At 46.7% G+C, this 16,510-nt stretch overlaps 1 protein-coding gene across 2 annotated transcripts; it reads right to left on the bottom strand.

Annotated features, from left to right (window-relative positions):
• Nucleotides 1-4,552: 4,552 nt before the first annotated feature.
• SAT1 (spermidine/spermine N1-acetyltransferase 1) lies at nucleotides 4,553-7,460 on the bottom strand. Of its 2 annotated transcripts, XM_008161309.3 has the most exons (6): nucleotides 7,203-7,460; nucleotides 6,867-6,918; nucleotides 6,689-6,772; nucleotides 5,340-5,441; nucleotides 5,204-5,244; nucleotides 4,553-5,066 (listed from the first exon to the last, which is right to left on the bottom strand). In XM_008161309.3, exons 1-6 carry the CDS (start codon nucleotides 7,266-7,268, stop codon nucleotides 4,896-4,898), a joined length of 516 nt encoding a protein of 171 aa, XP_008159531.1. In that variant the 5' UTR covers nucleotides 7,269-7,460; the 3' UTR covers nucleotides 4,553-4,895. The 2 variants fall into 2 exon arrangements, with proteins under 2 accessions (XP_008159531.1, XP_027994456.1); XM_028138655.2 differs by lacking the exon at nucleotides 5,340-5,441.
• Between the last annotated feature and the right edge of the window lie 9,050 nt (nucleotides 7,461-16,510).

Genomic DNA, 16,510 nt, shown 5'->3' with positions numbered 1-16,510 from the left:
ATGAGAAAATAATGTATAGAAAAGGCTAAATATAATAACTGGTTCCTGGAGAGTACTTACTGTTAGCTCTTATTATCAACCGTTATGTTGATAACCATCTGGAAGCTACTAAAACACTTTTCTGGGCTAATGTGAGCCCCAAGAAAGAAAGAGGTGCCAAAACCGGTTTGGCTCAGTGGATAGAGCGTCGGCCTGCGGACTGAGGGGTTCCGGGTTCGATTCCGGTCAAGGGCATGTATCTTGGTTGCGGGCACATCCCCAGTAGGAAGTGTGCAGGAGGCAGCTGATTGATGTTTCTCTCTCATCGATGTTTCTAACTCTCTCTCCCTTCCTCTCTGTAAAAAATCAATAAAATATATTTTTTAAAAAAAAAAAGAAAGAAAGAGGTGATGGGGGAAGAGGATGCTGGGAGAATATTCCGAAGAAGAGCACTTGGTGGCCTTTGATAAGTGGGGCAACAAAGGCAATGATGACGGGGGTGGTTCAGTAAGGGTATAGGCCTGCCAGTCTGAGCTGTGGATGACTGACTGCCTTCAAGCTCTGGCTTGCAGCACAAAGGGTTGAGAATGAAGCACAAGCCACCCTGAGCTGACAATCCTCAGGAGGAGAGGATGAAGCAGGAAAGCAAAGATGAGGCCAGTCAAGCAAACAGATAGACTCCTAGGAGCAGACATGGTCACCTGCAGACTGAACGGGAAGCCAGGCCTGCCACAGTCAGGAGGAGGTAAATAGTTCCCCGTGGCATGACCAGCTCCATCACTTGCTATTGAGCAGCCACTTGCCTCAAGGAGCAGTGATAAGTGCCATCCATCTAGGCCCTGCTGGGAACTCACAGGATAGGGCACAGTGGCCTTACGTCATTCATAAATCATTAGGTTTCTTCTGAGTTGTTGCTTTCTGCATTTCTGTGAAAAAGACTCCACTTTCTTCCCCTGGAAAGGCTGTCCCATGAAATCTCAGCAGTTGATGATCTTGGGCTACCGCTGGGACAATGACAGACTATAGCTCTACTATGGACTTTAGTCAGATCCGTAGCAGGATGTCACAAGCCTATTCGCAGACAAACCCAGCTACTTCCCGTTTCACTAAAGAATGGCCCCCAAGTGTAAGAGTAGAGATGCTGGCAATTCGGATGTGCCAGATAGAGGCCATAAAGTGCCTGCGTTAAGGGGAAAGGTGAGTGCAGTGCAGTAATAAATTTTGAGAGACAGAAACTGAGGTGACATTCATATAACTTTTATTACAGTATATCATTATAATTATTCTATTTTATTATTAGTTACTAGAGGCCCAGTGCACATCCATGCACCAGTGGGGTCCCTCGGCCTCTCCTATGGGGATTGGGCCGAAACCGGTTCTCTGACATCCCCCGAGGGGTCTGGGATTGTGAGAGGGCACAGGCTAGGCAGAGGGACCCCACTGGTGCATGATCCAGGCCAGGGAGGGACCGTGGGAGGGCTCCAGGGCTTGTCCGGCCCTTCTGGCCCAGTCCCGATCAGCCGGACCCCAGCAACAAGTTAACCTACCAGTCGGAGTGTCTGCCCTCTGTTGGTCAGTGTGCGTCATAGTGACTGGTCGAACGGTAGAACAGTTGGTCAGACACTTAGCATATTAGGCTTTTATTATATAGGATTGTTGTTAATCTCGTACTGTACCTAATTTAGAAATTAAACTTTATCATAGGTATGTATGTGTAGGAAAAACATAGGATATTTAGGGCCTGGTATTACCTGCGGTTTTAGGCATCCACTAGAGGGTCTTGGAAGCATTCTCCGTGGATAAGGGGGGAACTGTATAAAAATTTTGATTTTATGTTTTTTTAATTTGCCAGCTTTATTTTTCTATTTATTTTTTTAATCCTCACCCAAGGATATTTTCCCATGATTTTTAGGGAGAGTGGAAGAGAGAGGGAAAGACAGAAACTTCCATGTGAGAGAAACACATTGATTGGTTGCCTCCTGCACAAGCCCGACCAGGGCCTGGGCCGGGGCAGAGCCTGCAACCAAGTACGAGCCCTTTGGTCCATAGGCCATCGCTCTAGCCACTGAGCCAAACCGGCTAGGGCTGCCAGCTTTATTGTCTTTACTTTATTTTTATTGTTGACACTATTACAGATGTCTCAATCTCCCCCTTTCCCCTCTCCACCCCCCCGTTTGCCCACCTGCACCCAGCCCCGCTGCCCCCCTCTCTGGCCATCACCACACTGTTGTGTCTGAGTTATGCATAAACACTGAGTGGCCAGATTATTATGATCTCTGAACGCTTAATAATCTGGCCACTCAGTGGATAGCCTATATAATAAAAGGCTAATATGCAAATTGTCCCCTCGACCAGGAGTTCAACCAGCAGGCAGGCCAGCCAACCACCCATGTCCCCTCCCCCTGGCCAGGCTGGCCGGACCCCACCCATGCACGAATTCATGCACCAGGCCTCTAATATATATATATATATATATATATATATATATATATATATATATATACATATATATATATACACACACACACACACACACATACACACACACACACACACACACACACACACACACACACACACTGACTGGCCAGATTATTATGCGTTCAGAGATCATAATAATCTGGCCACTCAGTGTTTGTTCTTTGGCTAATCCCTTACCCTTCTTTCATCCACTCCCCCCTCACCCCTGATTTTATAAGTTTTTTAAGGGATAGAATAAACTTAGCAAATAATAGTTATTAAAAAAAAATACACACACACCAGAGAAAACCCCAAAATAGCCTTAGGCCAGCAATACTATTCCCAAATGACTGTCAGGGATAATATTTTAGTAAAATAGTAATTTTAGTTATCTTTACAGAGGTGTTGCTTACATGGACTTTTCTCCGTTTCCAGGCTTACGATTGTTTAATATTTCCTTTCATATCATTTCCCCAGAACATGTTTTCTTACTTGCCCAGTGATTTCAGGCTTTTCAGGTTTGTTTTATAGTTCAGTTTTTAAAGGGGTGTCTTTGTGATTGAGGTGAACATATAGTGAGCTGGTGCTGGGGTGTTTCAGCTTCCAATATTAAACTTCAGGGACTTGTTTAAAATGGACACAAAAATTTCATAAAAGCTTTTGTGCTGACAACACTGGGCCTTTAGGATTAAGCTCTAAGAATGAGAAAACAAAGAGTTGTTATTGTAAGTTGCTTGGTTAATCTAATTTATTCACATATTTAACCACAGTCAGCAGGTAGTTGTTTTCCTCAAAGAGGCTCACTTTCCAAAACACAATTTTCAAAATGTTTTCTTTCCCCACAAGCTCCTTGTGTTCAGTTAACCCTTTTTATGCTAACCAGCGTCTTGCCTGTGGTTACTGGCCACCTAGCAGGACCCTGGTTGTGGGTGGACTCTGTAGGCCTGTTTTGGGGGCATGCTGAGCCACCAGTAAGATCTCCCCCGTATTAATCCAATACGGGTCCACACTTGTTTATATGGCTGCCGTCTAATTTAGGAGCCATAACAAACACTGAAACAAAGGGATTCAAGGCAAAATCCCCCTTCGGAGGAGCCCAATATTTATTTCCTAGACCAGCGATTGCCAACCTTTCGGTTGGTGACCACTGTCCTAGACAACACAGAAAGCAGAAGTGGAGGATGGGTTTTTCAGGTATGTCAACTTCTTTTGGAAAATATTAATCTTGGAAATCGGTACAATTGTTCTTATCAACTACCATTTTCCTTATTGTGGTCATTAGCGGGTTGAGGAATTATTTTTTAAAAATTATTTTATTGATTTTCTACAGAGAGAAAGAGAGAGGGATAGAGAGTTAGAAACATCGATGAGAGAGAAACATCGATCAGCTGCCTCCTGCACACCTCCCACTGGGGATGTGCCCACAACCAAGGTACATGCCCTTGACCGGAATAGAACCTGGGACCTTTCAGTCCACTGAGCCAAACCGGTTAGGGCAGGGTTGAGGAATTTAGATCAGTGTAATGGGTATAAAAGTAGTTCTAAAATAGTCTCTTCCTCATGCCTCTTCTGAACTTCATTTTTAGTCATGGGGAATATTTTCTTTCTTTCCCCCTGGTGGTTTTAAGCACGTTTTAAGGAACTGCCCTCCAAATAGGATGCTAATTTCCCTTCTTGGCACCTGTGTTCAAGTCCAGCCTATTTGCAAATGTCCTGTACGAATGTGGAATTTTTTGTTCCTGCCCGATTAGCAAAGTGATCCACTTTTCCTTCTGAGTAGTATTTTATGTAGGATGAAACTGTTTTGGGCAAGGTGTTTTTGCTCTAATGTTCAGAATCCCACCTCTGACTCTTCCTTGTGTAACATATAGGCTTATTTATGGAGTTCCAAAGCTCTGGAAAATTCTGCAGATGAAATGTACAGTGTCAGCAATATAAAGTTATCTTATAGGTGTTGCTACTAATAAAACCTTGGATTTCAACTGGCTTCTTTCCAGAGTTGTTTAGACAATTACAAAGTTTTAGGTTATGTTTCTTGGCCATTTTATTTTATATTCAATAGGAAAACTGTCTTAAGAAATAAAGGATTAGTAAAAATGCTTACAACAAACAATGAAATCAAAGCGTAATTTATTAAAAAAGAATCAAAACAGAAACTCTAAGTACCAGTGTGTACATTGTACACATTTAAATGACTCACAAGAATGAAGTTTTTTCATATACATTAAGATTACACCACCATGTTATGTTATCAAAAGATGTTCAAGGATAAATCTGACTCCAAACTGCATTGCCATCTTAAAGTGACCACATTTCAAACATGCAACAACGCCACTGGTAATAAAGCTTTGGAATGGGTGCTCATTCTCTTATTTCACTACAAACATGATAGAAAGAAGATAAGTTGAGAATTTGCTCTAAAATACAATGGGAGGTGTAGTCTACACCAGCACTCCTCACTCCTCCGCTGCCATTTTTAGCAAGTACTCCTTGTCGATCTTGAAGAGTCTCCATCCCTCCTCGCTGGACAGATCAGAGGCACCTCTCTTTTTGTAGAAGTTGATAGATGGTTTATTCCATTCTGCCACCAGGAAGTGCATGCTGCTGCAGCGACATTTCATCGCAACCTGTTACAGAGTGGAGAGTGAAATACAAACTCAGTGACATTTTACTTGCTTTCCAGGATCCAGTTTTGATTCAGTCATTAAAATAATCTAGTTAACTCTTACAAATTTAGGAACCCAAAACCAAAACCAAAACGTACCTGGCTTAGATTCTTCAGAATTTCTGATCCTATCCCAAAGCCTAAAAGGAAGAGAAGTACCATTGAAAAAAATGTCACTTGAAGGACTTCCAGCCCTGATTTCTCTTTAGAGCCACCCTTCTGAACTCAACCATACCTCTAAAATCACTCATTACGAAGAAGTCCTCAAGATACAAGAGTTTTCCAATCCATGGGTCATAGGTAAAATAGTACATGGCGAAACCGACAATGCTGTGTCCTGTAATCAGAGTATCATGTGAGCTCTGGACAAAATGGATTCATAAAAGTTGTAGTTGCAAAATCCAAAGCCTATCATAGGTTTTAAAAACATACATGCATGTATTAGCGAGAATGCTTTCATTACTTGCCAGAGCAAAACTGCTATAGTCTTAAACTAAAGCCACACATTATTCACATCCTATTGATATACTGGTATGGTGACTTGGGGATAAGGCTTACACGGCAGTTCAGAATAGTAAATATCTGTAGTTTAGAAACCCTGCTTCCTTAAGGTCAGGACATTAGGCCAAAAATGCAACATTTAATTTCAGAACTTGCCTTCCATTTCAAACATTTTCAATTTGCTCTCCCCAGTTTTTAAGCCAGAAGAAGCAGAGGTAGCCAGAAACAGATATTATGTAACATCCATATATCTCTAAAAAATACTACATCCCTTATGCTTTCTGCTCATTTCTTCTAGCTTGGGGAACAGACTTCCGGGGGAAAAAGAAGTAAGCACCTACTCAAACAACTTCCCCTTTTAGTTCTGGGTTGTTTTTTTTTAACCAGTTAATAGGGACCAGCAAAATAAATAAAATCAGACTCCCTTTTATTGAGTGTCTATAATTCCAAATGGAGGCAAAGGTTTCAAATTAAACTTTCTTGCCATTTGCTAGTCCTTTGTAAATATAGGAAGCGAGTAGAATAGAGTTTCTGATCTACCGTGTTTAATATCTACCGTGTGATAGTAGGGCCTTACCTCATTTTATCATGATCATCTACTTTATTGTGTAAAGGATCTTTTAGTTACCTCCCCGCCCATCCATGTACACGGAAGGGCCATGTACATGGCGAAGCTAGAGACTGTAACCTGAAGATTGGGACAAATTAAGAAAAAAACGTGATTTAACAGAATTACAAAAATAAGAGGTTACGATAGGGTCAAACAAGAACCATTTATGAAACTGAGTTACAACAAATGACATACCTAAGTCTCTTGGGTCTCCACAGCACTCTAATACTTACTTTTAAACAGCTCAAGTTACTTCCGGTCTCCACGGCACTCTGATACTTAAATAGCTCTTTTAACCCGCCCTAATAAGCGTAGTACCTCTATTTTATTTCCTCATTAGTTAGAACACTAGCTGGCTATTATTTCTGGCCACATCTCAGTAACTTAGCCTGTGTTGTCAGTAGTTCTACACAGCAGACTACGTTTATATAACACTAGGCCTGTCTGGTTTCTGGAAGGGGAGGGCGGTTTACCTTCCGGAGTGATGTGCTCCTTGGATACTTCGGCCACCAGGCAGTGGTAGAAGGGATGCTCTCCGAAACCATCCTCCAGCAGATCTGCGAGAAAGGGGGGTGGGGACAGACAGTGTTGGCCTCGGGGAAGGTGACAGGCACCTGACGCGCCTCCTCCTCCCCGCCACTGTTGTGTTACCTTTTTCAGTTATTATTACTTGTTCTTCCATATATTCATATTTAGCCAGTTCCTAAGGCGATGCACATAGGAGAAAGGAAAAGAGGCAGAAAACTGAGTGAGGGCCCGGTCAGCCTAGAGAGAAGGTGGGGGGGGGGGGTTGGCGAGGCAGGGCAGGGCGCGGCGGGGCGGTGATTCATTGGGGAGTCCCATCCAGAGCCGCTGCCCGGCAGGGGGTGGGGGAGGAGGGTGGAAGGAGAACCGGCCTGAGTCACAGACTCAGCGGAGAACGCAGCCTCCGATCTCCCGTCTCGGCCCCCCCACCCGCCCTGGGAGAAGCCGGCTCCTCCGGCTAACCTTGATCAGGCGCAGGATGTCACTGCAGTCGGCGGCGGTGGCGGGGCGGATCACGAAGTTAGCCATTTTCGTCTTTTGCTTTTCTTCCCTTTGCGGACTAAGCCTCTGTACTTGAACAACAGGAGAAAGTGGTTCTTCATTCGTTTCCCGGGAGCGGCCTCTTCTCAGTCAGGCTGGCACCATGACCCGGGAAGCCTCGGTGAGCAACTGAAAGACGTGACCAGAGCCGATGGGGAACTGCGAATCTGTGGCGCAGCTGACAGTCTTTTTAGCGCGAAGAAGCCCCGCCCCCGTCGTGAGGCGATGGCTCCTCGTCCAATGAGGCTGCGACCTCCCTCCCCCTTCTTCCGGGTGTCGTCCCCTCTTCCGGCGCCCGTGTGAACCCTTCAGGCGCGGGCGGGGCGATGACGCACGCGACCAGTTCTCTAGCGGCGCCCTCTAGCGGCGTTTTGCTGAATCTTCCGGAAGCCCGACGTTGGAGCCTAGGTGTCCCCAGTCACCTTTGCAACAGGAAAGAGGGTGACTTTACTGTTTCCCACCAGCGAGTGACTTTACTGTTTCCTCCTTGACACGTGAGAGAAGGGAACTCAGGAAACCTGGCCTTGGGCGATGGGGCTTCGAGCAGCGGTTCCCGAAACTGGGGCCTGGGGGAGTCTTTGGGCTCCACGATCCTTTTAGGGAGTCTGTGTCAAAACTAGTTTCATAACAATAGTAAGACGTCATTTGCCTTTTTCAATCTCCGTAGAATTTTCCAGAGGCAACCTGATGTGTGATTAAGTCATTACTCAGATGACTTAAGGAATGGGTTCTTGTATATTCTGTGTTTTGTAGCATTTCCTAAAGTAAGCTATTTGGATTTCTCAGTAATTTTTTTCTCCTGTACAGTACTTGTAATTTTTAGAGTTAACAGAAAGTTTTCTTTTATACTTTTTTCCATTTTAAATCTTTCATCTTCCTTGTGGGAACACTCCTAAGTTACACTCTTCATAATTTCCTTTAGTGAAGGTCTGCTTTTGTAAAATTTTCTGTTGTGCTTGTATAAATGTATTTAATTCTTCTTAAAACTCTTTTTAAAAAATATATTTTATTGATTTTTTTACAGAGAGGAAGGGAGAGGGATAGAGAGTTGGAAACATTGGATGAAAGAGAAACATCAATCAGCTGCCTCCTACTGGGGATGTGCCCGCAACCAAGGTACATGCTCTTGACCGGGATCGAACCTGGGACCCTTCAGTCCGCAGGCCAATGCTCTATCCACTGAGCCAAACTGGTTAGGACTCGATAATTTTTAAATGTCAAAATGTTTGAGAACAGTTGTACTAGAATATAGTTATGTCTGGATTGTACCCACTGGAACAATTATTCAAACCTCTTGCACAGTTTTTCTTTTACAACCCACCTTCCCAGACAGACCCTCCTGAGGGGCTTGCTTGGACTGCCCTGCCTGGGTTTCCGGATGAGTCAAAGAGAAAGCATAAAAGGGGCCTGCAGTGTGTTCAGTCTGTAAAATGAGAGGTTGAACTATCACCAAATGATCCCCACCCCAAACATTCAACAAGTGATTTTCTGCCTTTGCTAGGAATATCCCACATGTAGAAAAGAAAGCAAAAGTAGGTTCACAGTTACGAGAACCTTCTGGGGATGTCATTCGTAGTGAGTCACAGTGGGAGTTTACGAAATGTCTTTCTCAATGATCTTTAAAAATGTCATTAATTCTCAGTTGCCTAAGCTACTGTAGGTGTTTTCTTTCCTGACACCTTGACGCACGGATGACCATTCGTAGGCTCTTCCCTCCACCTACTTTGGTCAAACATGCAAGAGGACTTAGGAGAACTTGCTACAAATTTACTGCTAATTATAAATTAGACTTCCATGACTAGGCTGTAATGATAGCTGCCTAGTTGAAGCAAAATCAAGCCATTTTAATATATATATATATATTTATTGATTTCAGAGAGGAAGGGAGAGGGAGAAAGAGAAACTTCAATGATGAGAGAGAATATTGACTGGCTGCCTCCTGCACGCCCCCTACTGGGGATCGAGCCCACAATCCGGGCATGTGCCCTTGACTGGAATCGAACCTGGGACCTTTCAGCCCACAGGCTGATGCTCTATCCACTGGGCCAAACCAGCTAGGGCAGTGGTCGGCAAACTGCGGCTCGTGAGCCACATGCGGCCGCGGTTTGCTGCTCTGTTGACTAATGAGTTTGCCGACCACTGAGCTAGGGCAAAAAAAAAAAAAAAAAAAAAGAGCCATTTTTGATTTGGATTGCTTAGTGTTTTAGAAATTGAGCCAAAACCAGTTTGGCTCAGTGGATAGAGTGTCGGTCTGCGGACTGAAAGGTCCCAGGTTCGATTCCAGTCAAGGGCATGTACATTGGTTGCGGGCACATCCCCGGTGGGGGGGTGTGCAGGAGGCAGCTGGTCGATGTTTCTAGCTCTCTATTCCTCTCTGTGGAAAATCAATAAAATATATTAAATAAAAATTGATTATTTCATTAAAATGCATTATAATGTTTTTTCTATTTATTTTGTTTTTCCAGTTTTTCATGCTCTTATGCTTTGCTTTGTCCTTATGACAAGAGTCTGTCATAATGAAAACAGATGGCTAAAAAGCTAATTGTGGTTGTGTTTGTGCACTAGTAGAAGCTTAGAACCCTAAGAAATTTGAATTTTCTTCATGGCAGTGAATCAACGAGGCCCGTGGTTGGCAAACTGCGGCTTGAGAGCCACATGCAGCTCTTTGACCCCTTGGGTGTGGCTCTTCCACAAAATACCACGGCCTGGGCGAGTCTATTTTGAAGAAGTGGCATTAGAAGAAGTTTAAGTTTAAAAAATTTGGCTCTAAAAAGAAATTTCAATCGTTGTACTTTTGATATTTGGCTCTGTTGACTAATGAGTTTGCTGACCACTGAACTAGGCTTTTCCATTGTCATAAATAGATAGATGCAATGGATGAAAAACATTATCCCCTCTTGATACTGGGGTCCTATCTAATAAAGAGGGAATATGCTAATTGACCCTTATGCCATCGCAAAAGATGGTGGTGCCCACAGCCAATAAGGAGGGAATATGCTAATTGACTGCCCCGCCCTCAAAGATGTCGGTACCCACAGCCATAAGATGGTGGCGCCCAGTCCCCTCAGCCCTGCCAGGGCACCTGCCTTTGGAGTCTCCCAATCCCTTCAGCCCCCCAGCCATCCAGGGCCAGCCCAAGGTGCAGGCAAGCCTCGGATTGTGGCTGCCCAGCCGCGCAGGGCCACCCAAGGCTCAGGTAACCAGGGCCAGCTGAGGCTTGCACTGCCGGCAGTGGCAGCGGCAGAGGTGTCGCCTTCCCCTGATCGCCAGGTCACCTCCCGCCCCTGAGGGCCTCATTGCTTGGTCCCCCCCAAACCCGGGCGGGGCTGACAGGCCCAGACACTGCATCAGCGGTGGAGCAGGGAAGCTAGATCCGGGAGGCGGATCCAGCCTCGCTGCTCCTGCAGACAGGCCGGACACTCCAGCAGCGGGGCTGAGGGGACTGGGCGCCGCCATCTTGTGGCTATGGGGGCTGCCATTTTGTTGCGGAGTGATGGTTAATTTGCATATTACTCTATTATTAGATAGGATATATGTGTGTGTGTTTGTGCACACTATCTAATAAAGAGGGAATATGCTAATTGACCATCACACCCTCACAAAGATGGCGGAGCCCACAGCCAATAAGGAGGGAATATGTTAATTGACTGCCATGCCCTCAAAGATGGTGGCGCCCACAGCCACAAGATGGTGGCACCCAGTCCCCTCAGGCCTGCTAGGGTGGCAGGTGTGCGGCACAGCTGGGCCCGCCCCCAGGTGGGTCCAGCCACCTTGTGCGCCTGCCTCCGGAGTCACCCAGGCCCCTCAGCCCCCCAGCCACCTAGGGCTGCCCGAGGCTCAGGTAACCAGGGCTGGCCAAAGATTGTGCTGCCAGCAGTGGCAGCAGCAGAGGTGTGATGGGGCATCGCCTTCCCCTGATTGCCTGGTCACCTCCTGCCCCTGAGGGCTCCTGGACTGTGAGAGGGAGCAGACCAGGCTGAGGGACCCCCCCTCCAGTGCATGAATTTTCATGCACTGGGTCTCTAATATATATATGATGCTGGCCCTGGTATGACCCAAGCCATGCCAATCAGAGTCTTTTCTCATTTGTGCCAAGAAAGTCCTTCCCTGGAGACTAGGCTTTGGGTGGTGAGCACATTATATAGTACTAGAGGCCCAGTGCACAAAATTTGTGCACGGGGATGTGTGTCCCTCAGCCCAGCCTGCACCCTCTCCAATCTGGGACCCCTTGAGGGATGTCTGACTGCCCGTTTAGACATCCCTCTCACAATTCAGGACTGCTGGATCCCAACTGCTTGCCTGCCTGCCTTCCTGATTGCCCCTAACTGCTTCTGCCTGCCAGCCTGATCACCCCCTAACCACTCCCCTGCCAACCTGATTAATGCCTAACTGCTCCCCTGCCAGCCTGATTGCCCCTAACTGCCCTCCCCTGCAGGCCTGGTCACCCCTAACTGCCCTCCCCTGCAGGCCTGGTCCCCCCCCCCAACTGCTCTCCCCTGCAGGCCTGGGTTCCCCCCAACTGCCCTTCCCTGCAGGCCCAGTCGCCCCCAACTTCCCTCCTTTGCCAGCCTGGTCACGCCTAACTGCCCTCCCCTGCAGGCTTGATTGCCCCCAACTGCCCTCCCTTGCAGGCCTAGTCCCTCCCAACTGCCCTCCTCTGCTGGCCATCTTGTGATGGCCATCTTGTGTTCAAATGGGGGCAGCCATATTGTGTGTTGGAGTGATGGTCAATTTGCATATTACTCTTTTATTAGATAGGATAGAGATCTTATAAAGTTGCACACCTGAAATTTACATAATGTTATTAACTAATGTTACCCCAATAAATTTAATAGAAAAGAAAGTCTTTTCCTTTCTGTTAGCATATCTGGGAAGATGTGGAAGTCTGGGACAATGACTTTGACCTGCCATCACATTTGAGTTTCTGGCTCTGCATAGCCACATCTGGGTTGGGCTGCATCCTCCCAACCACCACTGTTGCCTACTTTGACTGTCTCACTCCCCAACTCCACTCACCATCACCACTGCACACACTTGTAAAGAAAATGGAGCCAAATGATCAGAAAGTCTCCATTTCACTTAACACAGAAAGAAGTGTGCATAAGAAGCTCCTTGGCCAGATAAGGAGGTTGGGTGGTAAATGCTGTTTGGGAATATGCAGAAATAGGGGTGATCACACTTTAATTCACATGAATGTGCCCAGTTCTGCTCATTTCTGACCCTCACAAAAGGAATGCCTGTAGCAAACCAAAGAATAAAAAGCTATACCAGTAGACTGGGACGGAAACATTCTGCTGTTGTAAGGAGTCATCCCAAGCCCTTATCCTATATAATAAAGAGGTAATATGCAAATTGACTGTCATGCACTCGCACAAGATGGCTGCCCACATGTGGGCACAAGATGGCTGCCACAAGATGGCCAGCAGGGGAGGGCAGTTGTGGGCGATCAGGCCGGCAGAGAAGGGCAGTTGGGGGGGACCAGGCCTGCAGGAGAGGGCAGTTGGGGGCGACCGGGTCGACAGGGGAGGGCAGTTGGGGATGACCAGGCCTGTAGGGGAGGGAGGGCAGTTGGGGGGGACCTGGCCAGCAGGGGAGGGCAGTTAGGGGTGACCGGGCCGGCAGGAGAGTGGTTAGGGGGTGATCAGGCTGGCAGGCAGAAGCGGTTAGGGGCAATCAGGCAGGCAGGCAGGTGAGCAGCTGGGAGCCAGCAGTCCTGGATTGTGAGAGGGGTCCCAGACTGGAGAGGTGCAGGCTGGGCTGAAGGACACCCCCCAGTGCACAAGTTTTGTGCACCGGGCCTCTAGTACTATGTTATAAAAACCTAATATGCTAAGTGTTCAGTCATCCGTTCAACCAATCAAAGCATAATATGCTAATGATATGCTAAGGCTGCTCAACTGCTCTCTATGATGTGCACTGACCACCAGGGTGCAGACGCTCTGACAGATAGGTTAGCTTGTTCCTGGGGTCCGGTTGATTGGGACTGAGAAAAACGGGCCGTACATGTCCTGGAGCCCTCCCACGGTCCCGCCCCAACTGGCCAACCTCCCTCTTGCAATCCAGGACCCCTCAGGGGATGTCAGAGAGCTGATTTCAGCCCGATCCTGCAGACCAGGCCAAGGGACCCCACTGGTGCACGAATTCGTGCTCTGGGCCTCTAGTCTATAAGATGAAATCTATTTACCCTTCTGGCCTAAATCTATCCCAGGCTATTACAATTGCAATCCATGGGGTCCTTACTGAGGGTCACAAAAATTTATGGCAGAGACAGACCATAGAGACTCTTTGGTTGAAGTTTAACAGATATGATCATGCCTCTTTTCTTCCTGTATAGTGCTCTATGTGAGGAGGCCAGCATAGTGGCAATTTTACTAAAGCCACAAAGATTATCCCCTGGAAACCAGATGTAGAGGCTGAGTGATTTTTAGATAAAGACATGGACATATTCAAAGGCTATGAATGTTTATGACTTAAGATTGGTCTTGTTGACCTAAGAGTCATTGGTCTCTACCATGAACACTTTAAAAAATATATTGTTTTGTTGATTTTAGAGAGGAAGGGAGAGGGGAGAGAGAGCTAAAAACATCAATGATGAGAATTATTGATCGGCTGCCTCCTGCATGCCCCCTATTGAGGATCGAGTCTGCAACCCAGGCATGTGCCCTTGACCAGAATCAAACCCAGGACCCTTCAGTCCCATGCTCTCTCCACGGAGCCAAACCAGCTAGGGCAACCATGAACACTTTATTTCAAGGTTCCACAACACCAAGACAGTTATATGAAAGCAGGTTGTATAACTGTACAGAAACTTCATTTCTTTAATATGACCTTTTCTCCTTTCTTTCCTTTAGATTCAAACTGGCCTCATCCAGCACCTAACTCACCTGTTTCCTTCTCCCTTGCATGTCCACTCCCTTAATCATTAAGCCCGCAGGACAGTGAGGCTCTGGTCAGCATCACGTAACCTTAGGAATAAAACCTTGGGTCTGTTGACCTCAGAGACAGTTTCAGTCAAACTAGAGATAGCATCTAGGCCTCAGCTGTGTTTCAGCTCCAGGCCCTGCAAAGTGGCAAAACCAGATGGAGCAACGCCATGGCTGATATCAGGACCAGAAGTACTGATCAACTACCTGGTACCCTAGCACCAACCAATCAGTAGAGACCTCGACCCTAACTTCCTTAAACACCATAACTAGTGATTCCCCCCCTATATAAACCATCCCCTAGAAGCCAACTGGGAGCTAGGCCTTGCAGTGGTTCTCAACCTTTCTAATGCTGCGACCCTTTAATACAGTTCCTCATGTTGTGGTGACCCCCAACCATAAAATTATTTTCGTTGCTACTTCACAACTGTAATTTTGCTACTGTTTTGAATCGTAATGTAAATATCTGTGTTTTCCGATGGTCTTAGGTCCACAGCAGCGGTTCTCAACCTGTGGGTCATGACAGGTTGAGAACCGCTAGCAGGGTCGCCTAAGACCATCGGAAAACACAGATATTTACATTACGATATTAGGACCCCTCAGGAGATGTTGGAGAGCCGGTTTTGGCCTGATCCCTGCAGGCCAGGTGGAGGGACCCCACTGGTGCACGATTCTGTGCATTGGGCCTCTAGTACACTTATAAATGGCTAAGATGGTAAATTTTATGTTATGTGGGGTTTTGTGAGAGGGCACAGGCCAGGCTGAGGGACCCCACCGGTGCAAGATCGGGGCCGGGGTAGGACTCGGGAAGGCTCCAGGGCATGTCAGGCCCGTCTTGCCTAGTCTCAACTGGCCGGACCCCATCAAGCTAACCTACCAGTTGGAGCATCTGCCCCCTGGTGATCAGTGCACGTCATAGCGACTGGTCGAATGGTTGGACACTTAGCATATTAGGCTTTTATTATATAGGACTAGAGGCCCAGTGCACGAAAATTCGTGCACTTAGTGGGACTCCTCAGCCCAGCTTGCACCCTCTCGCAGTTTGGGACACCACGGGGGATGTCTGACTGATGGCTTATGCCTTCTCCATGGGGGATTGGGCCTAAGGTGTTAGTCGGACATTCTTAGCGCTGCCATGGAGGCAGGTGAGGCTCCCACCACTGCAGCTGCGCTGGCCAGCCATGAGCTGGCTTCTGGCTGAGCGGTGCTCCCCCTGTGGAAGCGCACTGACCACCAGGGGGCAGCTCCTGCATTGAGCGTCTGCCTCCTGGTGGTCAGTGCGCATTATAGTGACTGGTTGTTCCTGGTCGTTCCGCTGTTAGGGTCAATTTGCATATTACCTTTTTATTATATAGGATAGTAGTGTTAACTAAATGCATATTATTCTGTAACAGATCTCCAGAACTTGCAAAACTGGAACTCTATATGTACATATTGAACAATTCTCCATTTCTCCCTCCCTCAGCCCCTAGTAACCACCATTCTGTCTCTAGGAGTTGGAATATGTACTTTAGATGCTTCATATAAGTGGAATCATATACAGTAGTGTCTTTTTATGACTGGCTTATTTCACTTAGTAAAAAGTCCTCAAGATTTATCCATGTTATAGCCTATGGCATAAATTTCCTTTTTCAAGGCTTACTAATATTCCAATTTATGTATATACCACATTTCTTTTTAAAAAAGATTTTTATTGATTTCAGAGAGGAAAGGAGAAGGAGAGAGATAGAAACATCAGTGATGAGAGAGAATCATTGATCGGCTGCCTCCTGCACACTCTTCACTGGAGATTGAGCCCACAACCCAGGAATGTGCCCTGACTGGGAATCGAACCATGACCTCCTGGTTTATAGGTCAATCAATGCTCAACAACTGAGCCACGATGGCCGGGCGATACCACATTTTTTTATCCACTCACCCATCAATGGATATTTAGGTTTTCTCCACCTTTTGGTTATTATGAATAATGGTGTAATGAATATAGAGGTGCAAATGTCTCTTTAAGATCTTGTTTTCAATTCTTTTGGTTACTAGAGGCCCAGTGCATGATTGAATCATGCACGTGTAGGGTCCCCTACACGCTTTCGCTTTCGATCGTGATGGAGCTGGGTGCCTGTCCGCTGGTGCACCAGGCCTTTCAGAAGCCTCCGGCACGGTGAAGGCTTCCAAAAGGCCTGGTGCTGGAGCGGACAGGAACCCAGCTCCCACGCTTTTGATGGTCCGCGGCGGGATGTGAGCTCGCTGCCCCAGAGGCCCCTTCTGTGCTGCAGCACAGCCATGGCGCAGACGCTGAGCTCTCGCCGCCAC

The sequence above is a fragment of the Eptesicus fuscus genome, chromosome 1, assembly GCF_027574615.1.
Source record: "Eptesicus fuscus isolate TK198812 chromosome 1, DD_ASM_mEF_20220401, whole genome shotgun sequence".
Classification (NCBI taxonomy): domain Eukaryota; kingdom Metazoa; phylum Chordata; class Mammalia; order Chiroptera; family Vespertilionidae; genus Eptesicus; species Eptesicus fuscus.
This window is presented reverse-complemented; position numbering and strand designations above follow the sequence as displayed.